The 26,781-nt window shown below is 39.8% G+C and overlaps 2 protein-coding genes across 8 annotated transcripts in view; one reads left to right on the top strand and one right to left on the bottom strand.

Moving 5' to 3' along the window:
• Positions 1 to 26,781, bottom strand: part of LOC138358007 (uncharacterized) — a 149,507-nt gene that overhangs the window by 6,573 nt on the left and 116,153 nt on the right. The window contains exons 1-5 of one of the 6 annotated variants that reach the window (XR_011225208.1): positions 9,880 to 9,894; positions 6,021 to 6,336; positions 3,058 to 3,220; positions 1,399 to 1,562; positions 57 to 155 (exon numbers count right to left, since the gene is read on the bottom strand). Coding sequence is in view for 1 of the 6 variants with exons in the window: in XM_069315444.1 (XP_069171545.1) it covers positions 57 to 155; positions 3,058 to 3,220 (262 nt within the window). In the remaining 5 variants the exon portion in view is untranslated. Of the gene's footprint in view, positions 1 to 56; positions 156 to 1,398; positions 1,563 to 3,057; positions 3,221 to 6,020; positions 6,434 to 8,727; positions 9,198 to 9,879; positions 9,895 to 26,781 lie in introns of those variants that run through there. The other 5 variants (XR_011225207.1, XR_011225206.1, XR_011225209.1 and 2 more) reach the window with 5 other exon arrangements.
• Positions 9,371 to 23,268, top strand: LOC123773187 (transcriptional regulator ATRX homolog). 2 transcript variants are annotated; one of them, XM_045766788.2, is made up of 7 exons: positions 9,371 to 9,816; positions 11,989 to 12,263; positions 13,906 to 14,628; positions 15,506 to 15,741; positions 17,162 to 17,302; positions 20,006 to 20,098; positions 23,106 to 23,268. In XM_045766788.2, the coding sequence occupies exons 2-7, from the start codon at positions 12,227 to 12,229 to the stop codon at positions 23,235 to 23,237; spliced, it is 1,362 nt and encodes a 453-aa protein (XP_045622744.1). In that variant the 5' UTR covers positions 9,371 to 9,816; positions 11,989 to 12,226; the 3' UTR covers positions 23,238 to 23,268. The 2 variants fall into 2 exon arrangements, with proteins under 2 accessions (XP_045622744.1, XP_045622743.1); XM_045766787.2 differs by having other exon boundaries at positions 9,371 to 9,994.

The following is a 26,781-nucleotide window of genomic DNA, read 5'->3' as shown; positions in this document are numbered from 1 at the left end:
AAAATGCAGAGTCTGATCACGGGGAAACTAAACAAAAAATATTGTATGTGACTTACTTTAGCTGCGATGGAGCTGCGAAGTTGAGCAAATTATGGGCGCTGAGCGTTGGAGCGATGGGGGTCTGTCGGCCCCTCCACCCCGTGCGACGGCAGTTGCTGCGAATAAAATGTTGCGCAATTATTTTGAAGTTTCTCATTCATTTCTTCCTTTTTTTTGCTGTAATATTATTTAAAAGTGTGTAATTTGTGGAATTTATATAATTCAAAGTATAGAACATCGCTATGCTCAAAATTATGGGCCTCATATATGCGACATATTCTACAATCAAACAGTGTTTTTGCTGTTATTACACTATATACACACATTGTATATACCCATCTACGTATGTATTCACCATAACGATCCACTATGTTGGTATGGTGAGCCCAAAAAACATGAGTGAGCTGCCACACCCTGCCAGTCCTCCCTCCCTCCTCCAACACATTACTCGCCAACATTCCTCCTCCCAAAATACTGTTATTGTGTTTATTACACTATTTACACACGTTATGTATATGTACATGTTTTATTCATGTACATACGTACATACTTGCCATCTCCTCACCTCTCTCTCTTGCCTACTTAATGCTCTTGCTTCCCTCATCTCATCACAATCGACTTTATAATGGTCCAGGACGGATCGAAATGTCGTCGTCTATTCAATTTCCAGTGTGTGGTTTGGTCACCAATGAAATCTTCATGCAAGATCTTATAAAGAAAACCCCTAGAACGAGTTTTGCAGATACGAAAGAGTTTTAGGTGAGTAGGGGATGGTTTGAGAAATTTTGAAAAAAGACATGGTATTCATAGTGTTGTGAGGCATGGTGAGGGTGCCAGCTCAGACAAAGTAGGGGCTGAAAGATTTGTTTGTGATTTTAAAGATTTTGTAGATACTGTATTGATGGATATAATTCACAACAAGTGTTTAATTGTGAGGAGACATGGCTATTCTGGAAAAAATTGCCGAAGAGGACATACATTACCCAAGAGGAGACGTCACTGCCCGGACACAAGCTAACTTGGGCTAACTAGTGTCAGGATAGGCTAACTCTTGTGCTGTGTGGCGATTTGAAAATTAAACCCTTGTTCGTGTATCATTCCGAAAATCCAAGAGTTTTAAAAAATATATAACGTGCAGAAAAACTGTGATGTAGAGTGGTTTGCCCTGCCATCAAAAAATATCTGCAAGAGAAAAGTTTGACACTAAAGGGCCTACTTTTCGACAATGCTCCTGCTCATCCTCCAGACTTGGAGGATGCATTGTTGGGGCCACTTTTTTTTTTTTTAGGGATATTCCTGCATGGGCCCTAAGTTTCTGGCTAATGAACCAATGACATGAAGGAGGAGTTTTCAACCTACCTTGTGTTAGGTGTGCAGGGGTCAATAGGCTGAACATAATGTCAGGAGCAAAGGGGGGCGTTTGCCTCTTCAAACACAATTGTGACCATCTTCATCTCTTCGAACTATCCTAAATGCTCTCTTCACCTGTCTGGCCAAATTGGGTGTCCAGACCACCTTTCAATCTGAAATTGTAAAATTAATAGTGATTTCAGAATATTCAGTCCATTTATACTAACAAAATTATATACAGTATACTGTAATTGAAATTTTACAGAATGATAAAGGCAATTTAGTAACTTTGTTAAAATGCACATGGGGGAAATACATGAAAATAGGTTAATATGGTTTGTAAGGTTGATGGGAAATGTTTATTACTTTTATGATTTAAAAGATGTATAGCCCTAATACTCCATCCTGGGTGCATTCCACCAGGTAATGACCACAGCAAAAGTTTTCTACGAGGCTCTATTGTCACACAAACTTTTCACATTTTCAAACTTGATTCATCTTTTTCCCCCTCGTTCCAGGGGTTTTCTTTAAAAGGTCTTCATGCAAATGCCTTGGTTTCTCACAAATGATGGCCTCTGAAATGCTATCACCTGCTAACTCTTCGTTGTGTATCCAAATTAATAAAAACTTTTCAACATCCTCAAGTGTTTGTGTTCTTTGTTTCGGGATTGTTGATATGCCTTTTGCCACTTTAATGCTCATAATGTCCTTTTTCTTAGCAAGTATAGTGCATATTGTTGACATAGATTTGTTGTACTGCCTAGCTAGTTCAACAACCTGGGCACCATTTTGATGTTTATGAATGCTCTCTTGTTTTTCCTCTATGGTCATTCTCACATGTGTTTTCTTGGCTTGAACCTTACCACTGGCTTTCTTGGGACTCATGGCAAGATGTATCATAACAAATTTTATGTTCAAATAGCCAAAAATCCCAAAACAAATGTAATGCTTTACAAAGAATTCGGGCGCGATACTTATTAGGCAGGAGACACTGGTAAACTGAGGCGCGATCACCATGCCACCACGCGCTAGGTCAGCCCATACGCATATCAACAAACTCCTTTCCCGAGGCAAAGTTTGTAACCCGATTCAAATTTTTCGAAGAAATTAGGCTCGTAACCCGAAAAGTTCATAAATATTCATTCGTAAGCCGAGGTGACACTATATATAAGTAAAACATTAAAATTTTGTAGATACACTGTGCTGTATTGATGGATACATTCCACAACAAGTGTTTAATTGTGAGGAGACATAGCTATTCTGGAAAAAATTGCCAAAGAGGACATACATTACCCAAGAGGAGACGTCACTGCCCGGACACAAGCTAACTTGGGCTAACTTGTGTCAGGATAGGCTAACTCTTGTGCTGTGTGGCGATTTGAAAATTAAACCCTTGCTCGTGTATCATTCCGAAAATCCAAGAGTTTTAAAAAATATATAACGTGCAGAAAAACTGTGATGTGGAGTGGTTTGCCCTGCCATCAAAAAATATCTGCAAGACAAAAGTTTGACACTCAAGGTCCTGCTTCTCGACAATGCTCCTGCTCATCCTCCAGACTTGGAGGATGCATTGTTGGGGCCACTTTTTTTTTTTTAGGGATATTCCTACATGAGCCCTGAGTTTCTGGCTAATGTACCAATGACATGAAGGAGGAGTTTTCAACCTACCTTGTGTTAGGTGTGCAGAGGTCAATGGTTGAACATAATGTCAGGAGCAAAGGGGGGCGTTTGCCTCTTCGAACACAATTGCGACCATCTTCATCTCTTCGAACTATCCTAAATGCTCTCTTCACCTGTCTGACCAAATTGGGTGTCCAGACCACCTTTGAATCTGAAATTGTAAAATTAATAGCAATTTCAGAATATTCAGTCCATTTATACTAACAAAATTATACATACAATACTGTAATTGAAATTTTACAGAATGATAAAGGCAATTTAGCAACTTTGTTAAAATGCACATGGGGGAAATACATGAAAATAGGTTAATATTGTTTGTAAGGTTGATGGGAAATGTTTATTACTTTTATGATTTAAAAGATGTATAGCCCTAATACTCCATCCTGGGTGCATTCCACCAGGTAATGACCACAGCAAAAGTTTTCCACGAGGCTCTATTGTCACACAAACTTTTCACATTTTCAAACTTGATTCATCTTTTTCCCCCTCGTTCCAGGTGTTTTCTTTAAAAGGTCTTCATGCAAATGCCTTGGTTTCTCACAAATGATGGCCTCTGAAATGCTATCACCTGCTAACTCCTTGTTGTGTATCCAAATTAATAAAAACTTTTTAACATCCTCAAGTGTTTGTGTTCTTTGTTTCGGTATTGTTGATATGCCTTTTGCCCCTTTAATGCTCATAATGTCCTTTTTCTTAGCAAGTATAGTGCATATTGTTGACATAGATTTGTTGTACTGTACTGCCTAGCTAGTTCAACAACCTGGGCACCATTTTGATGTTTATGAATGCTCTCTTGTTTTTCCTCTATGGTCATTCTCACATGTGTTTTCTTGGCTTGAACCTTACCACTGGCTTTCTTGGGACTCATGGCAAGATATATCATAACAAATTTTATGTTCAAATAGCCAAAAATCCCAAAACAAATGTAATGCTTTACAAAGAATTCAGGCGCGATACTTATTAGGCAGGAGACACTGGTAAACTGAGGCGCGATCACCATGCCACCACGCGCTAGGTCAGCCCATACGTATATCAACAAACTCCTTTCCCGAGGCAAAGTTTGTAACCCGATTCAAATTTTTCGAAGAAATTAGGCTCGTAACCCGAAAAGTTCATAAATATTCATTCGTAAGCCGAGGTGTCACTATATATAACTAAAAAATTAAACTCAGGATTACTTTCAACCCCCACCCCTTTTGCTCTACTCCATCGCCACCTACCTTCACCCCCCTCTATGATGTACTCTTCCATAGACACCTACCTTTGCCCCCCTCCTCCCCTCTACTCCTCCATCATCACCTACCTTCACACCCCCTCCCTTCTCCTCCTCCATCGTCACCTACTTTCACCCCCCCTCCGCTCTACTCCTCCAGGGTCGCAGACAATTTCACGAGCGTGAGAACTACAAGTTCTCTAACCACTCTCACACTCCTACTCTCTCACCAGTGAGGGGGAGGGAAGGAGGGAGGAAATGAAGGAAGAAAGGTGGGGGAGAGAGAATAGGCAGGGGGGAGGAGGGTCTAGATACATTTCTTCCATATAGATAGGTAGACTGAGGGAGAGCTGCTTGCCAAGAGCCTTATCAGACAGGCTTCCTATTCCTCAACCCTCCCTAATATGCCACATCCTGGTCAGGACAACTTGCTCGATTGTTATTCTTGGTGTGACTCGAGAACTGACCTCGAGGCGGGGCATGGGCATGGATTATCTCCCTGGGGCACGCACCTCCCTGCCCCAGCTCTCTCTCTCTCACATAATCTATCAAGGGTCTAACATGAGGTCATTGTGCCTACCAGAAGTGTATATGTCCAAGGCTGGCCACCTGTCTGGACCATTCAAATGTATAAACACGTAATTAGTCTATTAAAATTATATATAATGCTACAATTATAAATTAATTTGTTCATGGTCATTCGTTTATCAGTATTTTAATATGAGGTATATATACGCATGTATGTATACGTTGACGTACACATATATGATTATGTGTATGGAATGATTATGATTATGTGTAATCATATATGATTATATCTAATGGAATGCATTAGTAAGTGATGTGGTGGAGGCTGACTCCATACACAGGTTCAAGTGTAGATATGATAAGAGCCCAATAGGCTCAGAAACCTGTACACCTGTTGATTGACGGTTGAGAGGTGGAACTAAAGAGCCAGAGCTCAACCCCAGCAAGCACAATTAGGCGAGTATATGAACGAATGCACATGTACACTTTCAAATGAATTAAGATACCTTGAGATACACAATGACTTAGTTTAAATAGTTTAAACACATTATGGTACTGATTTTGACATGCTGATGTCTGGAAGGGAGAGGGGGTGTGGGGGGTTATTGTCTGAGGTGGAGGACCAGAGGAGGGGGTCAGTGGAAGGATAGTGGCTGGAGGGATGCCATTGTTCTAATGGTTATGAAAACAATTATTGATGGCAGGAATTCAGTGGGTGTGTACTTCACCCGCACCATCACCATACTGTGCCCTGCTACAACCCCCCCCCCCCCACTCCACCCATGCTGTGCGGGGCGTATTACACATTATGGGATAACCGACTGTCTGTCCATTCCTGTCTGCTCGTTATGCTGCCCTTCCTTTTGAAAATTGTCTGCTTTATCGACTTCCTTCAAGACCACACGTTAGCCTCTTATCACGCCCTCTTACCACTCTCAGGGAGCCGGCTCTTCTATACAATAGTTACCACTCAGTCCCCAAGGTGAAAGAGTGTCCGGGCATATGACTTGTTACGTGTACTTATTTGCGATTCGTTTGGGCTGTCACGTGTGGTGATTAGTGTTGGGTAAGGCTAGGCCAGGTCAGGTCAGACTAGGCCAGGTCAGACTAGGCTAGGTAAGGCTAGGCCAGGTCTGGTCAGGTCTGGCTAGGCCAGGTCAGGCCAGGCCAGGCTAGGCAGGGTGAGAGAAGTAAAGCGGCAGGTACTTACGTTTCCGAGAAAGTAGCGGCGGTAGTATATTGTTGATTTAGATTCGACGACATCCTGAAGCTAGTAGGTGGCGGCCTCATCGCTCTCGAACTTCTTGTTGTTGTAGCGGATACGAGGCACACCCAATATCCCCCTTACATTGATCACATCGCACACTAATATTTTTACTATTTCGGACACCAGATTTGTCTGTTTCGTATATGTATAATTGTTCAATATTAAAACCACAATAGAATGCTCTTAACTGTTACAATTTTCAACTTAACAGCCATATAGTTGGCAAGAACGCCGCCCTCCAGTGTAAATGTCTCAGACCCTGTTGGAATATAACCAGTCTGTCAATTGGGTCAACCCAAGTGTTGCGTTTCCATGCGTTTCCAAAAGGGTCGCCCATGTTGGAATCGGTGAACGCCCTAGTAATATTGTTGAAAACATCTTAATAACTTATTAAACCAAAGGTCTTTTTATGTCAGAAGAACGGCAGAAACTAGATCTATATATGAAAACTCTTTCAGGACAAAATTTAAAGTAAAACTAGATTATGTAAAACTAGATTAAAGTAAGATTATGTTTCTATCTTTCTTGAGATGTATAAAAATCTTACGTTTATTAATGATTCTGCATGAAATAAGCATTGTTCTGAGATGAATATTGTGGATTTCCGGCTCTACGAAGTTGGAACAACTTGGAACAAGTTCCTAGTAGCATGGGCTATGGTGAGCCCGTAACTTACCTGGCACAAGAGCGGGGCAAGTAGCACGGGCTATGGTGAGCCCGTAGTGGACTTACCTGGCACAGGAGTGGGGCTGTAACTGCTTTGCTCGCCCTTTCCATCCATATTTAGAACCAGTTCACATTCTACAGATAGTCACCATTTCTAGTGGGATCAACGGGGTCAGGAAGCCAGCGGCTTCTTGAAAGTTCCAACATTGTTTCTAAGGATTTTTTACATCTGGAATTTGAAGTAAAGTGTACATTTTTAACGTCCTTTGCATTTTAACGTCTTCAGCGGGTAGGCGGTTCCATGGGTTTATAACCCTGTGGGGTGAAAATTCATCTTGTTTTCTGTCCTATATTGTGGCTTGTTGAGCTTGAAGCCGCTACCCTATGCGTTACAGTGGACCTTTTTAAAGAAGTGGCCTGAATTAATATCCTCAAACTTGTTCAGCATTTTGAAGGTCTCGATGTGATCAGCCCTGTCATGTGTGGTTTGCAATGTTGCTAGTCCTGAGGCCCTCAACCGTTTCTTGTATGAGAATTGACTTAGTTCTGGAAAGCTTTTTGTAGCTGTGTTGAACTTTCTCCATAACAGTATGTCCTCTGAAGGTGGAGTCTCCACGCCTTCCTACAGCAGTCCAGATCAGGGCGACCCATAGATTTGAACAATTTAATAACCGTTTTATTTTCCTTCAAGTCAAAGGTTCGTTTGATTTTCCTATTTTTTTTTTTTTACTACAGCTCTCACTTGTAACGTTTTTTCAATGACTTGTGAATAAAAACTTCTAGGACCTTTACTTCATGAATCTGTTATATGGTAGAGTTGTTTATATGATAGTTGTGATGTGTACTGTTGTGCCCTACATGCAAGGTCTTGCATTTTTCAATATGTGACGACTTATACTGAATTTTGTAACTAGCTCATCAAGATTGTAACTTGCTTAGCTAAATGAATTGTGGGGTTCAGTCCCTGAGCCCATTATGTGCCTCTGTAACCCTTTCCACTACCGCCCACAAGATGGGTATGGGGTGCATAATAAATGAAATAAACTAAAACTCAATACTGAAAAGCATTTGCCAGTAGTCTGACCGTTTGTGGTGTTCATGTAGTAAGACCTCAATATCGTTTTCGATTCCTACTTTACCATAGATTTTAATAAATTCGTTAGTGCTTATGTGGAAAAAATATATTTATATACAAAAGTAAAAAAGGATAAAACCCAAAAAATATTTTACAGTCAGCAACAAGATCACATACACATTTATTTAACATATACAGTAATCAACAAGGCAGGACCGCAGGCTAGTAATGGAGTCAGACGTCAGAGGATACATTCAAGTTAAAATAAAAAAAAACAGTTGATATAATTTATCTTTCCTCTTGTGTTAATGCGCTTCCGGAGTGTTGGGAGTAAGCGTATTGTCTCACAACCCACTCGCCCGTCTACTTTTTAACGATAGAAAGGAATGACGATATTGTTAATTTACAACTAAGAGATGACGCCCTTCTCTGTCCACTCCTCCACCACAGAAAGCACACGAGGCTTCAGTAGAGGGTTCCCATGCTGTGCGGGGCGTATTACACATTATGGGATAACCGACTGTCTGTCCATTCCTGTCTGCTCGTTATGCTGCCCTTCCTTTTGAAAATTGTCTGCTTTATCGACTTCCTTCAAGACCACACGTTAGCCTCTTATCACGCCCTCTTACCACTCTCAGGGAGCCGGCTCTTCTATACAATAGTTACCACTCAGTCCCCAAGGTGAAAGAGTGTCCGGGCATATGACTTGTTACGTGTACTTATTTGCGATTTGTTTGGGCTGTCACGTGTGGTGATTAGTGTTGGGTAAGGCTAGGCCAGGTCAGGTCAGACTAGGCTAGGTAAGGCTAGGCCAGGTCAGGTCTGGTCAGGTTTGGCTAGGCCAGGTCAGGCCAGGTCAGGCCAGGCCAGGCTAGGCAGGGTGAGAGAAGTAAAGCGGCAGGTACTTACGTTTCCGAGAAAGTAGCGGCGGTAGTATATTGTTGATTTAGATTCGACGACATCCTGAAGCTAGTAGGTGGCGGCCTCATCGCTCTCGAACTTCTTGTTGTTGTAGGGGATACGAGGCACACCCAATATCCCCCTTACATTGATCACATCGCACACTAATATTTTTACTATTTCGGACACCAGATTTGTCTGTTTCGTATATGTATAATTGTTCAATATTAAAACCACAATAGAATGCTCTTAACAGTTACAATTTTCAACTTAACAGCCATATAGTTGGCAAGAACGCCAAGAACTTGCCCGAAACGCATTGCGTAATAGTGGCTTTAGGCATTGTATGTACTAGCTCTATCTATATATCAATCCATTAATGTAACATCACTTGTATATATGTACCTTACCTGAATAAACATATTTATTTATTTAACGCCGCCCGCCAGTGTAAATGTTCCTAACCTTAATAGAATCTGACCCATATATCAATCAGGTCAACCCATGTGTTGCGTTTCCAAAAGGGTCGCCCATGTTGGAATCGGTGAACGCCCTAGTAATATTGTTGAAAACATCTTAATAACTTATTAAACCAAAGGTCTTTTTATGTCAGAAGAACGGCAGAAACTGGATCTATATATGAAAACTCTTTCAGGACAAAATTTAAAGTAAAACTAAAGATATTTGTAGTTGTATAAAGTTGCATTTTTCATCGGTCGTAGAGCCGGAAATCCGCAATATTCATCTCAGAACAATGCTTATTTCACGCAGAATCGTTAATAAACGTAAGATTTTTATACGTCTCAAGAAAGATAGAAACATAATCTTACTTTAATCTAGTTTTACATAATCTAGTTTTACTTTAAATTTTGTCCTGAAAGAGTTTTCATATATAGATCTAGTTTCTGCCGTTCTTCTGACATAAAAAGACCTTTGGTTTAATAAGTTATTAAGATGTTTTCAACAATATTACTAGGGCGTTCACCGATTCTAATATGGGCGACCCTTTTGGAAACGCATGGAAACGCAACACTTGGGTTGACCCGATTGACAGACTGGTTATATTCCAACAGGGTCTGAGACAATAACATTGTTGTGGTGAGATGTGGTTGTTGTTGTCATAACATTGACCACGTTTGTCCCAGGCTGGTCCCGCCGTACCTTGTGATCTCTGGTTATCTTGAGATGATTTTGGGGCTTTAGTGTCCCCGCGGCCCGGTCCTCGACCAGGCCTCCACCCCCAGGAAGCAGCCCGTGACAGCTGACTAACAACCAGGTACCTATTTTACTGCTAGGTAACAGGGGCTAAGAGGAGGCTAAGGGGTTGTGAGATACAACACCCAAATGATCAGTTGGCTCAGGGAAGTGGATAACATTAGTGTAGGTAACTTACCTACAAGAATGAATGTTTATTACTTACCTTACTTACCCCTCCCCCCCCCAGTTGAAAGGTCGAACTACTGACCCTTCCCCCCCCCCCTTTTCCTAGGATGCAAGCATACCCCACAACAAGCTAACCAACTCCTATGGCACCTATTTACTGCTAGGTGAATAAGGGGGGCATTAGGCGATATGAAATGCACCCAACCCTTTCTGTCCCGTCTGATATTCGAACCCAGGATTCCGGATTGTGCGTCGATAATAAATCCGACTGTACTATTGGCTCCTCTTAGGCCAATTATTGACTTTTTATAAGATGCAACAGCTGCATAATTTGCCGGGAGGCAAAGGTTAAATTGTAGACAAAACTATTAGTCAAATTATCTTTTCTGTTTGTTAAAATGGTATATGTATTATTAGGTTTGGCTCGGGTTTTAGGTTAGCTTGGTTTGAGTTCAGTTAGATTTAGTAAAATTAGGTAGGTTTTTTAAAGTATATTGGTGAATCATCTTGAAACGAGTCACATCGTACACAAGACAGTTTGCGAATGAGTTTTAAAACCTACTGAACCTAACCTAACCAAACCAAACCCATCTATCCTAGTCCAACCAATTCTAACACAGTCTACCTGTTGATGATTCTACCTGTTAATTCCTAACCCAAGCTAATACTTCCAAACCTAACAATGTACGGTAAATGGTTTAGCAATCGGGAAAGCAAGCATTGTCGAACCATCTTGCATCCGATTTGGCCATATCCCAACTGCCTTGTGTACAATGGGACGTGTATCCACTCTGGGTACCTAATTATTGCTAGGTCTCATTCCTGTCTTGGGGAAACGAACCAAAGACTTTTTCTATTGTGAGCTAAATGCACTGGTCACTGCAATGCAGGGCTTGGTAACTGTTATTATTAGCTAGATATAAAGCTCAACATTTGTTAGCATTAAATAAAATCTACCAATCTTTTATACATTTTAAAAAGCTTAATTAAATTGACATAGTAATTTTAAGTCGCTTGAATATATTTTCCTCTCGCTTTTTACATCTTCACAAATTTACAAATACTGTACAGTGTTGCTGTTCAATCATAAGTCTGCAGATGATGAGTCACAATAACGTGGCTTGAAGATATTTTAATTAAACCACATGACAGACGATGAGGAGACGACGACTTAATAATGATCCAAGATGGTCCGAATTGGCAGATTGGTTTTTGAAGAAAATTTGGACTGAATTTCTTAACCAGGTTACAGTGCTTGGCCTAAGACCTGAATTCTAATATGAAAAATATATTTGTTGTGAAATTACAGTATCAAAGTACAGTAGTAATTTTGTATTTAGTTATGCCATTGGAAGAGGCATAATTATCTCAAGACTGCAAACTGTAATTAATTTTATTATTGTACTGTAAATTGTTTAAAGACATTTAAAATCTATACATTTACCCAAATATACCTGAGGGCCATTCTCTCTCTAATGGCTTTGATGAGGACAGGGCGCCAGAAGCTTGTTAAAGGTCCCCCAATTTGTCCGGATGATATTATAAAACTGGATTTTGAATTTCAGCAGTATTTTTGGCATTTCCAGCTACAGCAGGTAGGAAGTTCCAGAGGCCTATAACCCTTTAAGTGAAAAAGCATCTCCCGTTTTCTGTCTACATTGTGGCTAATTGAGCTTGAAACTGTTGGTCCTTGTTTGTGTTACATTTGGCCTTTTAAAGAATTGGTCTGGATCAATATCCTCCTACTTGTTCAGTACTGTATTTTAAAAGTTTCGATGAGATCAGCCCGGTCATGTCTGGTTTGTAGTTGTGTTAGCACCTTGGCCCTCAACCGTTTCTGGTATGGGAGTTGAAATACATGTAGAAATAATCTAATTGTATTTTCAGGTGCAGTTATAATCCTGGAACTAACAAGTGTTGGAGTTATATTAGAATGTAACACAGGCATCGAGTCATGAACTGCATAGCTTCCAGGAGAAAATCTTAAAAGTTGAAGAAAAAACTCTCCAAAAGAAAGACCTATGACAAAGCTGTAAAAGAGAAGTGAAGCAATATAATACTACTGGTTGGTCTCTCTTTTTATATATATACTTCATCAGGACTCCAGCAGTTCAAGATTTATAAAATGGACATGAATTTAAATAACCTGCTGAGCCAATATTGTAAGTATTAATTTCATCCTACAATACTATACTGTACTGTAATTGGTGACTATATCAGCACCATTTTGTTTACAATTTAACCTAGCTGATTTCATGAGCTTTAAATTTTTCACAATGGTAATTACATGTTGCTGTTGCTACTTATTGTTGAAGTATTTTATGCTCTTTTACAGTATAGTATTAAGCTTTTGACGATCTGTATTTTGTTGTGATGGAATATTTTTGGTAGTAGGCTTCATTCTCCCCCTCTCGCCTCGACACTGCACCTGTGCTGAGAGGTTCGGATTCCTCCTCTAAGGGGCTGGCTTCTCGTATGACTCCTCACTTCTGGGTAAAGCCAGCCCATCCCCCCTAAAATGTGTTATATACTTGTAGTAACTATTTGATCGAACGTACTAATATGTAGTGATCACCAGAAAGCTGACTCTCTTTATTATTGAATTTGGACAAACCAGATACATACTGTACTTTTTTTTTTTTTAACAGCAACATATAAAACCCTAACCTCTCCTGAGCCTAATTCATGCTATCTTAGGCCTAATATAGTACATATATGTGCCATACTAGGCCTAGGAATATTTAGGTTTAGTGTATAGCTTGATTTTTTCCAGACTATAAAATCAATAGTACAAAAGTAGTTTACTGGTGGTCTATCACTACATATTGGTACTTTAGACTAAATAGTTACTACAAGTACTATCATTTCATGAGGATGGGTTGGGTATAGCACAGAACCACAACTCAACTGTGAGGCCTGTTGATGTGGAGGGTAGTAGTTAGCTAAGTGCTTGTGTTTGGTCCAGCTCTTGCAAAGTGAGCAGGGCAGAGTGGTGAAAGTGTAAAGTCCCTGCATGTTTGGACTGCACTTTTGCCAAGGGGACAGTTTAGTTGTGTAAGTAATCCTTCTTGACATGGCTGCATATATATCTTCCTTTGTTTTCTTACCAAGGTGCTGCCTGATGCTGCAGGGTTCTTAAGTTCCTCAATCTCTGGGTTTCCAGAATGTCTGGTATAAACCCTGAGGTTTCCTTTTCCCCACTGCATTTGTTTTATTTTCCATGTTTCATTTGCCAGATATGCAAATGCTGGCCTTTGGTTGGTAATCATATGAATTCTTCAGTTCTGGGTTTGTTCTATTGAGGGAGGTTGGTTTCTGAGGTTTCCTGCTGCAGTTATGACTGTATTCAGTTTCTTGTGGGTCTTCTGTTACCCTCCTGCAAGGTTCTAGGGTTCTCCTACTCATCATTAAAGGAAGGAGTTAGGATCCGACCCTGGAGTTATCTTCCTGATCTGCAACTACACAAACAATTTGTGGATGGGATCTGTCTGCGTCTCCTGGTTTCATCTTTTCTGCTCACTCCTGCATAAGTCAAATTTGCCAAATTTCATACTGCTTTAATTTTTTCTGCTAACTTTGGTTTACATCAGGTTACAGGGATATACCAGTAACTGTAGCTGTAAAATTTCCTGGTCCAGAATGCCTCTGGAATGAATTACAGTACTATATACCAAATTGTCAGGTGTTTAATGTATCGAGTGTTAGTAATATGGTGTAATTGTCTTCATGACAATTATCAGATTTAAACATTCACATTCTTGTTTTGTAATTACTGTAACTTGTTTTACTTCTCACTCTTTACAGTTGATAATCTGTTGGGTGACAATGCAGTCAACTCTGAAGACATTTCTTTAAAAAGTGATGCAAAGAAAATTAAAAGGAAAAATAAACATGAAAGCACATTAAAAACAAAATCAGAAGAGTCATCACTTCCAACTCCAAAGAAAGAAAAGAGACAGATGGTGATTGATTCAAATGAAAAGAAAAGAACAGAAAATATGACTATATTAGATTCTGTTAAAGAAGTAGATAATGGTAGGAGAATTAAAAAGAAAATGTCAATAGGAAAGGAAAAGAAAGAGAGTTGTAATACATTCTCGGTCAATGTTGAGAGAGCATGTGATACCCAGGAAATGAAGAATGAAAGTTCCGATAAACCAGGACTGAAACCCACCAGAACTAGAGAGAAGGTAACCGAGGATGGCTATAAAGTTGTCTCGTCTATCCCCAAGGATGACTCTGATGTATCTGATGCCTTTGAGTATGACAGTGATGATGACGAATTGTCAGCAGTAAATGTTAGCCATGATTTTGATAAAAAAACCCAAGATGCTTTAAGAGTACCAAGAAAAACTAGCGATGGATTCAAAATAGTTACGGAAATTCCATCAGATGACAGTGATGTTAGTGATGCATTTTGTGAAGAAGACTGTGTAGATGCAGAACTAGATTTGCCGACAAGAGGATGCCAGTTAAAGGACAAGAGAACTTTTAAAAAGCCTATTCTTCAATTGATGGATGATTTTGGTAAGGTCCTGCTGAATGTTTTTCATGGATTGATAAAGAAGTAGGATGATATTAAGGATGTAAATTGTGTGTACATGGCTGCCTATTGCATAAATAAATGGGTTGCATTTTCATCTATTGACAAGCAAGCTAGAAAGGGATTTTGCTAGAGGGGGGCATAAGTGCAGTTGCTCCATCTCTGTTGTGTGATTATGAATCATTGGTGGGACATGACCTTGAACAAGTCGAGTTAAAGCAGTAGAGGAAGAGAGTCTGAGAAGCACGTGTGGTGTTAGAAGGATAGGCAGAAGGAATGATAATGAAATGGAGATTAACGATAGGTGGAAAGAATGGGTTAGTATGAAGTAAATATTGAATAGATTTTTATGTTAAACATTCACCCAGGCGCATGAGAAAGTAGGGTATAGCTGTTGATAGAATCTTGGTGTGTATTGCTTTGGCCACTAGAACACTTGAAGGGCAGCATGAGGACTGTCCGCCCTACACTTGTGCTCATATTTCGGAAATGTTGGTATTGAGTACAGTACATACCTTGTATATAGGGAATGTTTCATATATTGAACTTGAATGTAGTGAGAACAGACTGTATTAGTATTTATCTAGTTTGGTAGTACAGTATTTTACAATACATGGTATAGTGTTTATTAGTATGGAAGTTAGTATGAAAAGTGTGATGTCACTGAATAACTGTAACTTACTTTTACTGAAATACTCGTTCACCTTGTTCTGGCCCATTCCTTCCAATGGGTGTTGCGGTACGTAGGATGGTGACGAGTTTCACTCGTGACAATACCTAAGAAAATTCAATGGTGTACTATATATTTAAAATATTTGTCAATTTATTGTACTGGTATTTGCAAATATTTTTGTGCTCTAGGTTTTGATGACAGTATTCTTTTTGAGAAACGAGATACTCCAAGAGTTACAAGCACATTAACAAAAAAGTCTAAATCCAAGAAAGGAAATTCACACACCTTGGCTCAAGCTGCCAGGAAAAATCAGAAGGAAGTGGTGATATTGGACTATACTATTAAAAGAGGTTCATGCAGAAAAAAGCCTGTATCTAATGAAGATGATGATGATATTGGGGAAAAGCGCGAACTTCCCTCGGAGGTAAGGAAGTATTTAAAAAAAGTTTTTAATTTTTGGTCTTTCAGGTAAAATTTATTTTATCTTTATAATCGGTATATTTGCTATTTGGTTTTATATTTTGGCATAAGTCGTTCCTTATTCTCTACAACTGTTATCCAGGCTATGGTGTAAATATTATAATTCAAATTATGTACCTTGCATATATTAGATCTTTATCTGATTGTACTGCACCTATGCTTGCTTTAATACCTAAAAGAATACTCAGAGGGCTTGAAAAAATTCTAAACAAAACCAGGAGGGATTTTTTTTTTTATGTTCCCATACCACAAAGATATTTAATGTGAAGAAAGTTATTACTGTAATATTCCATGCATCGTCAATTTTGTTACTGAAATTAATGCTCGAATTGGTATCAAAATGCTTATGCTAGCTTACCCTAACCTATATACAAAAACCCTCCAGAATCTTTATTGAAGATGAACACTTTAAAAATGGATCATTAAAACAGCAACTGGTATCAGATTGACAATCTGTACCAAGAGGGACAACATTGGCACTCTGCACTGTGGGAGATTGCATAATGACTCTTGTCTGATGTGGGGGTCACAGCTTGCCCAGCTGAATTTTTGAGGGTGGCAGTTAGTGTTTGTTCTGCAGAGATTCTCCCTCCATGCCTAATGGCAGTTTTCCTCTTGTGATCGCTTTCATGGCAGTAAGCATTGCTGTTGTTCTGGTGGGGCCGTCTGTAGTTCCCTATCAATGACCTTCCTTCCCTAGGTTAAAGGTTTTTTTTCTTTGGGGGCTGCCATCTAGTGGCAAGCTGGTGAAACTAAGCAGTTAATGTGTTCTGGTACTGAGTGTTTACATAGCATTAGGGTTACACTTGTTTCTATACAGTTGCTTTTTATGGAATGCTTTCTGGGGTTTGTTTTATTGGTACTGTAGTAATCCCAAATACCAAGGTTTCCATTAGCTTCTTTGAAGGGGCCATATTCTGGTGCTAGCCTTTTGGTAGTTGAATGGGAATGGCTAGTGGTCTAGTGTAGTTCATAAGACTTAGACGTTTCCATAGCTGCAAAAATGGGGACCGGCTTAGGGTCCAACGAGAAAGAAGCATTTCGTTATATTCATTGCAGGAAATGTTAAATTTAGTCAAGACTAATTTAGAAAACTGATATACAGTAACCAAAATATGCTGATTATTTCTCAGTACTGATTAATGTAGGTAAAACTAGGTTTTAACTAATTTAAAAATTCATGTTGGCAATATAATATGGTGATATTATTAGAGGTGATCTCATTCAAAAAAATTATTTGAAAATACTGTATACAAAATTGCTTTGGCTTTTAGACAAGATGAGTCTTGTTTATTCTTATTCTTACTCTTATTCTTGCTTATATTAATAATAATAATAATAATAATAATACATTTATTATTTAGGCTGTTATGGACGAGAAGGAGCTAAAAAGAGCTAGGTATGATGTCTTCAAGCTGGGCATGAGTGGTTTTCACAAAGAAAAGAAACAAGACACAAGAATTGAACTTGCCATAAAACTTGGAGCTAAACCACCCAAAAATAAGGTAAGGTTGAATTAATCTTGGCTTGCTCTTTAGTTATATCTCAAGGACAACTGCCGAGTCTGAAGAAAGAGTACTGAACAAAGCATCGTTACAGCATAAACATAGGCTGCTCCTCATTTCCTTATCCACCACTATGAGAGTCGGTGTTTACATGGAACAACCTCAATGGCCCCCACTATCTTTATAGATTTGCTGTTCAAACCAGCAGCATCATCATCATCCCCCAGTAATAGGAACTACAGTATGCTACTTTTATGCCTGCATGGCCATGTGGCTGTTGGGTGCTATAATAACGTCCAGAATAGTCAAGTGTTGTGTGACTGGCCCACACTACCCTAGACAGTATTGTCTTGCCCAGTTTAGCCCAATGTTCATTCTGTACAGTACTCGTCTAGTTATGCTTGCGGGGGTTGAGCTTTGGCTCTTTGGACCCGTCTGTGGACTGTTTCAGATGTTTGTCAAGGAAATTGCTGTTAATGATAGGTGATTAGAGGAAAAAAGTGTTGGATATGCACCAGTACTAAAGAAGAGGTGAACCTTTATCATAGAAAGAAAGTTATAAATAATCCACCACTTTGGTAATAAAAAAAAATATATCTTTTTACAGTTGGGGTTATGTTGGTAGATGACCATTGTGAGTCAGGTTGATCATTATATTTTGCTCATAAACTTCACCCCAGAGAGTGTGAAAAAAAAGGTGTGAAATATATCTTTATCCTTTATCCCTCTAAAAATAGCTAACAAAAAAATTGTTTTTATACAGTGATAAATTTACATGCAAAAAGTAAGGGAAAATACAAAAAACACGAACGTCCTTTTTTGTTTCGAACACACACACAGAGCAAGCTCTGAAGGAGTGAGTTATTGTGTCTGTGGACTTATGATGGCACAATTTTGCCGACTCACAAAAAAACTTTATATGGTTTATACATTTGCTGTTTCACTTTAGTTTACACATTGTGTGTGTAATAATTCAATTTATTTACACAATATTGACAAAATGGTAAACGTACTACACAATGTTCTTTGTGTTCCTCTGGTAACGGTTTACTATCCCAAATCGCCCCTACATCTCATTCTTTATTAGAATTATTTACTTCCTTTCCACATAATTATGGGGTTGTGTGTGGTCTATTTTCTATGAGTCCACATTCCATAACATGGCATTTATTCACATTGAATTCCATTTGCCACTTGACGCTCCAAGCACTTACTTTATCTAGATCAATTTGAAGGGCATGACGATAGTCTGCATCTCCTGTCTTCCCCAGTATTTTAGCTAGCATCAATCACAAACATTCGTATAATTCTGTATTCCTTCTGGTAGATCGTTTATGTAGATGACGAACATTGCTGGTGCACGAACTGAACCCTGTGGTACTCTGCTAGTAACACTCCTACTGTCAGATACATTCTCTGAATACCGCCCTCATCTGTCTGTCACATGCGTGTAATTTTTTTTTTTTTTAACTATATATTATATAACAACCTCTCCTAGCAATTCTAGGCCTAGTATATGCTATCTTAGGTCTGATATACTACATATATGTTTTACACTAGGTCTAGGAATGTTTAAGTTTGGTTTTAAGCTTTATTTTGTCAGGACACTCTAAAATTAAAAGTACAAAAGTTGGTGGTCTATCACTACATATTGGTACTTTTGACCAAATCGTTAATATAAGTACTGTTCAGTATTATCATTTCAGGAGCATGGGTTGATAAACACTGCAATAATAACTAAAAATAACATAATGATAACCGCATCAACCAGGGTATCAACTTACGACAATGCCACCTTGAGGGTTAAAGTGTGGATATCACCTAACCCCACCCCCCCTCCCACTCCTGACATTCACAACTACACCCACAACCACACACACTGACACTCGTAGACTAGATAGTTGCAGTACAGTATTGGAGGTTGACCATTGAGAAACACTACTGTTATAGGTCATGGCAAACAAAATCTTAGTCAATCAATAGTGATTATAACAATATAAATAGCCTTAAAAGGGCAAAGTATTCCAAAATCTGGATTATTCACAGATGCTGAACAGATGAGGATTGTAGGTGTAGATTCATGTTGTAGAAGTGCCACTGTATTTGTATTCAGTACGAGTGGTAAATAAATGAAATGTGCTTGAAGCAAAAGTCATGGAAGCTACTTTGATTCATAATTCCAAGAGTGAGTATGATAGAGCATCAGAACATTTGAAAGTGTAATTACACCAGGTACAATAGCTGGGAGGCAGGGCCCAGGATGTAGATTTTGCTCCCTGTGGACACAGATAAGCACCTACCGACCTGCCCACAACCTTCCTACTACACTTGCCCACCTCTGTCAATACCACCAATACTTGTTCCCTTTCACCCTCTGTATGTTTGTATTCCTATTCAGTATATATATGTATGGTTCAAAGAAGGACTTTTATTTGTAAGAATACAGGTACAGTATTTATAATATTGTTTGTCTTGTGAAATATGGCTGGCGTAGTGATGGGGGAGCTCCCCCCCCCCCCCTCAAAGGGCTGCAGTCAAAACATATTTTCTTATTATTGATTTTGTAAAATTGTTTCTCGATACAAGTACGGTACATGCATATGACAGCATGCGAGGCCGGGATACTCTGATCGGTTGTCTTCAGGCTATTCAAACCATATATAGTTACTCCTTATGCAGTGATACTGTTTTTTTCTTTTCAAGGCTGTGAGTTATAAGGACCTACTTATTATGAAGAAACAAGAAAAACAAAAGATGTCAGAGGAATTGAGCATGAAGCAGAAGATGGGACATAAGGTATGAACAGATACACAGTAGTGTACAAGTGATGGCTATTAATAGTAACTTACTATGATCATTAGAGCATATGCTATTCTCAGATTTTTATTTGAATGATGTACAGCATTTATTATTAATCTTCCTCCACCCCCCTCCCCCAAACATTTCTCTGAGAAAATGGAAAGAAAATACAGCAAGAGTTAGGAATGACTCAAGCACAAATACCATATTCACACCACACTGCTACATAGATGTTTTTAAAGCTTATTAAAAAAAAATTTAAATGTGGCATGCTACCTGGGAATGTATAGGGCAACATTGAAAATGCCAGGCTTCCCGTGGCATACTCAGTTCTCCAAAGACATGCATCATTTTTCCTTGCCCCCTCGTTGTGCCTAGAAAGCTCACTTGAATAAAACAAATTAATCATCTACTGAAGTCAACCACTGAGAAAGGAAATACAGTAGTGTACTTTAAAAATTCAACTCTCTTACAGGAATATGTTTGGAAATATACAATTGCCAAACACCACTCTGAACTAGCTCACCCCATTGAACTGAATACCACCAGATGGTGCCTTGAGGGTTGAGGTAAGCCAGGCCTCCCACAGTCGAGCTGCATCCCCACACCAGAAAGCTGGACTTCAATGAGAAAATGAGGAGCTACAGAGGTGTAACCCAGGAGTACACATTTCATTACACTCGATCCATTATTAAAGGGCGCCAACCCAGAAATTCTCTCTCCTCAGCTTGCTATGAAAGCATGACATGAAGGAAACTTTTAGTGTGTTTCATGAAGAACTGAAGGATGTACCCAGGAAGAGGAAACATAAACAACAGACACAGGAACTGGGCGAGGACCACACTCCTAACCACATAAGAGGGATAACTGGCAAGGAATGACTGCTAAAACATGGGAAAAATGAGAAGTCCCAGAGCTGGAGAGAAACCAGACACAGTGAGAACAATTTCAGCATTGAATGTAATAAAATGCCAGTTTCTGGCACGTTCCCTTGGTGACTCCTTACGCTAGCTGCCTGAATAGCTCCAGGCCTATCATGCTGGTTCATAGGTAGGTGCCTATGGACCGGGTCCATAGGAACCTACCAGACACCAGAAACTGAATCTGGTTCATGCGCTAGAGGCAAAGGGAATCTGAGGATACTAGATCAACCTAAAGCCAAGAAGATGAAGTCACAAGGAAGGTCAAGTGTTTGAAGGCCACCTTTCCCTTCACTGAAGGTCCCAGTACAGGCATGGGAGAAAGAGGTCAACCATCCCTGCACTGCCCAATAAAAAGGGAGTACTGCAGAAGGGCCATCTCGAAGTAGTACAACAAACAGTTACCTTCAGTGACTGATGAGAATAGTGCCAAAAAAAAAAGGAAGCAGAAGCCAAAGGCAGTGTTACAACCCCAGAAACTGGCCCCTCTGGACACCTATTCAGACCTGGAAGATCACCCACTCGCAGCAGACTGAACCCCTTATACACCAAATACAGCTAAAAGGCTGAAACAGGTCCATGATATACCAGACTCGGAGCACAGAAGAGAGCCCGAGACATGCTCTGTGATCCTTGATGATTAGAGGAGCAAAATAGCAAATACAAATTTGCACCCCCACAGCCCTAGGGCAAGGCCAAGGCAAACAAGCAAGCACCTAGTGCCTCAAAAGACAGTTTGCCCAGAAATGCCTAAAGTATTGACACCACTTCGTCCATTTGCCAATGCAAGTGTATGAGATGGTTGGCACACTCCGGTAGCTAGGAGGTGCCACCTGGTAGTGTTTGTTTAGCCTGTCCTTTCGAGCATTCACAACATCACTAAACTGATGTACAAAATTACCCAAATCTATCCCAACCGAGGACCATGAATAGAAAATGGGACATCACATCAATTTTGCACAATGATTTTTAGTACATCAGTTATTGGCTTTAGGGGATTTATGTCAAAATGCGATGTACTATTCGCGAGGACGGGGTGGTTTGTGAGAGTTGATTTAGTGAAGACCAAGGGGTTCAGAGAACTGTTTGCTAATTAGAGATTTTCAAGCATATTTTTGCAGGAGAGTTGAGCTTTTGAAGTGTTTTACTTTCTTGGTAATTTACCTCGGCTTTAGGTTGATCTTTGATTCCCAGCCATGATGAGGGGGGGGGGGGGGGGAAGGGAAGAAAGATAATGCTTGTACACAGCCTGTGTGAGATTGACTGAGTCTGGGCATTTTTAAAAAACTTCTCATTAATTGTAGATGCATTAAATACAAGATTTCCTTAAGTGTTTTCAATGTCAAGTTGTCAATCATTAACATGCAAGAAAGTACAGAGAGAGAGAGAGAGAGAAGATTAAGCCACCCAAAAGGTGGCTTGGGCATGAATAGCCCATAAGTGGTGGCCCTTTTGAGCCATTTCCAGTATCAATAGATGATACTGGAGATCTGTGGAGGTGCGACTGCACCCTGCGTGACGGGAGATGTCTCCCGTGAAGAAAGTACAGTAGTAAATAGCAGTGTTGTATGAATTTTGTATAGGTGTAAATCCAAATTGAAATACTGTACTGTAATCCAAATTATGTTACATGAACGGTCCCTCAATATAAGCTGCCAAATACCATGTGATCATATTAATTACTGCTGCATTGTTAGATGAATAATGAGATTTCCACTTAGTAAATGAGTTACCACATAGATTACTAATGTGAAACAAAGTGAGTTGGATTTTATTTATATAGAATTAAGCGATTTAAATGAAAATTGGTGCCATGAAAAATCCAAATGATCATGTTTGTTAAAGGCATGCAATACAAAAAAATTAAATTATTTATAATTACAGTATAACATTTGAAAGAATTACCACGGAAGAGTGAATTTTAAATGAAGTGAGTAAAATTCGATGATTAAAATGAGTAAATCTGTGGCTTGATAGGAAAGAAGAAAAAACAAAATGGCAATATAGAGGAAATAACCTCTAGAAGCATTAGATAATTATTTTGTAAATAATACTACTTTTTTAAATTTCATGATGTTTTGCAGGTGACTAAGCCTATGAAAAACAAGTTAAAGGACGGCAAGAAAGTTAAGGGGCTTTCTTCACAAATCGGCACCTTCAGAGATGGCGTACAGGTGTTATCCAAGAAAGACATAGCCAAAATTAATGCATCATGATGGAAATTTATTTAAATAAATGTGCAAGATACATCTATTGTCATTGATCCTCGGTGAAGCAGTTTGATATTCCAGGTTCCAACTTTTTTCTACCGATTTCCTCTTTGTAAGGAAATCCGTAGAAATCTTTGTTATATTGTGAGCTGTGGTCACAATATAAACACTGCTCAGTAATGTATTTTTCTGTTTGGAAATCCATTGCCTTCTGCATAAACAAGAATTCTGGCTTTTTTATTTTAATTGCATTTTGTCCTTGCCAAATTGATTGAATCCAAAGGATTGATGGATTCTCCATCAAGGAGAATCCAAAGGCACTACTTAGTCCAGATAAGTATGTTCATGCGGTAAGAATACTAGCCTCACCCCACTGTATTGCAAAGATTACTTTTGATATCTTGAAATTTGATACCATTCTCGACAACAGATGGTGCTAAATAGTCTTCCAGATAATTTTTTTTTTGTTTTTTTTAATAATTTCTTACTCTGATTCTTCCCCCTCAGTGGATGGTGCGTTGGTACAGTGAGAAGGGTTCTTGTGCACCTCCTGCTCTCCTTTTCTGCCTGCTGTGGTAGTTGACAAGCTAAATGCATCTCCATGTGTTAGCCATGCATGAAGACTGGTGCACACCTTTGTCCTTCATCTAGGAGTTGAGCCTATCATGCAGCTGCATCCTCAAGAAAGTCGGGGGGGGGGGGGGGGGACACTTCTTTGGTAGTGGTAAGGGATAAAACGAGACATTTAATGCGGTCTACCTGAATCAATCAACTTATCTCGTTAGTACTGATTAGTTAAACATTGGATCAATGGGGCATTGTGGGGTTCATATCCCAATAGGTCCCTGGGATACCATTCAGCTCCTCAATGGTGCTCATAATGCCATTTTCTATGAACTCCAACTTCTGATTTCACTGTTATCACAGTGTTGTGGTAACATGAGCCATCTTCATGAGCCGATGCTTGGTACTCATCATGGTCGCTTCCACAGTTATTCCTTTCTTTCCCTCAGCTTTTACTGGGACCTCTTAACTCTACTGCTCTCTTGGTCTGGAATGATATTCCCTTTGTCCCCCTGCTTTTTCAGCCAACCATTCATTCCTCTACCCCCCTTTATCTTTGTAAGTAAATGGTACAAAGTTAAGTTATCCCTTTAACATATTCCACTTTCTCTTATCTTAAACTCCTGTTGGACTCAATACTGTAGCTTGTGCTCCTTTTGGGTGATTTTTAACTGTTGGCATGCCAACAAAATCTAACAAATACCCGAGGCTGCCTTCTCAAACCTTTCATCCTCTATTCTTGAGCGAAGAGCGGAGGGTTCTTGACCCTCATAAGTGACTATTTCCCAATCCTCGTTATCTTTTTCTTTCCACCCTCTTTCTTTCTCTCGATGATGGTTTGATAAGGCTGACTGGAATCTATTTGCTCTCCATGCTACTCTTTCCGACATATTGGATCTGCCACTTCCTTGAGCCAAGACTTTTGCTATGACTTTTATTCAGAAGCAGGTTGTTCATCCCCCATTGTTGCTGTATGGTAGTCATCTTCTGTATAAAGATTCTGCTAAACTTTTGAGGTTGATCTTTGACTTCCATTTTGTCTTTGTAACCCTTATCTCTTGCCTCTTAGTTAAATGCTCTGAAGCACTTACATTACTTTGAGTCTAATCCTGTACATCCTGGGGTACTGATAGATGCACACATCTCTATTTACACTTCATGCGCTATCTAAATTCAATTATGGATGTCCTGCCTACACCTCCGTCTTTCGTTCAACTCTTTGACGTCTTTAAGACCTGCACCATACTGGGTTATGCCTCGGCTCTGGTGCCTTTTGTTCATCCCCTACTCTGAGCTTGTATATTGAAACCAATGTCCTGTCTCTACAGGGTCATCGTGATTGTTGCTACTTTCACTACCTACCTTGAGGTGCTTCTGGGGCTTAGTATCCCCACGGCCCGGTCGTCGACCAGGCCTCCTAAACCTTGTACAGTCCCTGCAACATTCTCACTCCTGCTTATGCTGTGCTCTGACTGTTACTTCTCATGTGGGCCCTGTTATCTTTCACTGCCCTCCTTTTTTTAAGAGGCTGTTTCACCTGCAAGACTCCCGATCAGTTTGTGTTTGCATGTCTCTCCTCATGTCATTCCAACCTTGGCCTTGTGGAGAGTCCCACTTGCAAAGTTTTTCAAGACCTTGACCCACATGAAAAAAGACTTCTATCCCTGCTATGGTTATGAAATGCCTATTCCTGAATACTTTTCTTTGCATTCAAGCTCTATTGCCCTCTTCACAGATGGGTCCAAGTCTGTGGACGCTGTAAGCTACTCCTTTGTTTTTACCAACTAAACCTGTATGTGCCACCTACCCCCCCAAAACTAGCATCTTCACAATGGTACTTCATGTAATCTTACATGCACTTCGTCAACTGCTTTCCCAACATCGGTGTTCCTTTGTTATTGTGGTGGACTCTCACAGTGCCTTCATAGCCTCTGTAGTCATTTAACCCTATGCAACCTGTGATAGTCAAAATTCAACATTGGTTTGTTTCTTATCTCTAACAGATTGCAGATAATTGTGTTTTGCTGGTTTCCCAGCAATATTGGTGTTACCGTATATGAATGTGTGGACACTGCCCCTAAGAAAGCTATCTGCACTTGTCATATTTCCAAAAATGGCATTCCTTATTCAGATTTCTAACCAGTAATTCATTCCTCAATCCAAGACTGTTGGCAGGGTCATTGATCGGAGGTTACAGGTAACAAATTGCACACTCTTAAAAGGTAACTTATCCCCATGGCATTCCTACTACCTCTCTAATAGATGGTGGGAAATGGCTTTGGCTGGGTTATGTATTGGCCATGTATGTTTTAACTCGTGGCCATTTACTGGAATGTTGCCCTCATTGTCCAAACTGAATTGTACCACTTACAGTTGTGCACCTCCATGTGGAATGTCACAAGTATTAGGATAATACTGTAGTGCTTTCCTAATGTCCTTCGAGGTCATTTGTCCTGCAATAGAATCCTTGATGAATCTTGAACCTTGATAGTACTGTACTCACCTTGTATGCTTTTCACATATTGACATTTTCAGTGATATTTAGTGCCTTTTGAATATCCACCGACAGTGATGGTGTTACAGTCTCCCTGGCTTGGTGCCTTCTTTTGATAAATATTTACTGTATGTCTGTTAAAATATGATGACAGTAAGAACTGTGAGCACCTTCCTCAACAGAAAAATAATCAATACATTTCCTCTGCAATTCTTCATAGAACTAGATTCTTCTTCTTGAGAGGTTATCTTGAGATGATTTCGGGGCTTTAGTGTCCCCGCAGCCCGGTCCTCGACCAGGCCTCCACCCCCAGGAAGCAGCCCGTGACAGCTGACTAACACCCAGGTACCTATTTACTGCTAGGTAACAGGGGCATTCAGGGTGAAAGAAACTTTGCCCATTTGTTTCTGCCTCGTGCGGGAATCGAACCCGCGCCACAGAATTACGAGTCCTGCGCGCTATCCACCAGGCTACGAGACCCCTTTAGCTTCA

This window comes from Procambarus clarkii, chromosome 81 (assembly GCF_040958095.1).
Source record: "Procambarus clarkii isolate CNS0578487 chromosome 81, FALCON_Pclarkii_2.0, whole genome shotgun sequence".
NCBI lineage: Eukaryota > Metazoa > Arthropoda > Malacostraca > Decapoda > Cambaridae > Procambarus > Procambarus clarkii.
The sequence above is the reverse complement of the archived record's forward strand: the minus strand, read 5'-3'. Positions and strand labels throughout refer to the sequence as shown.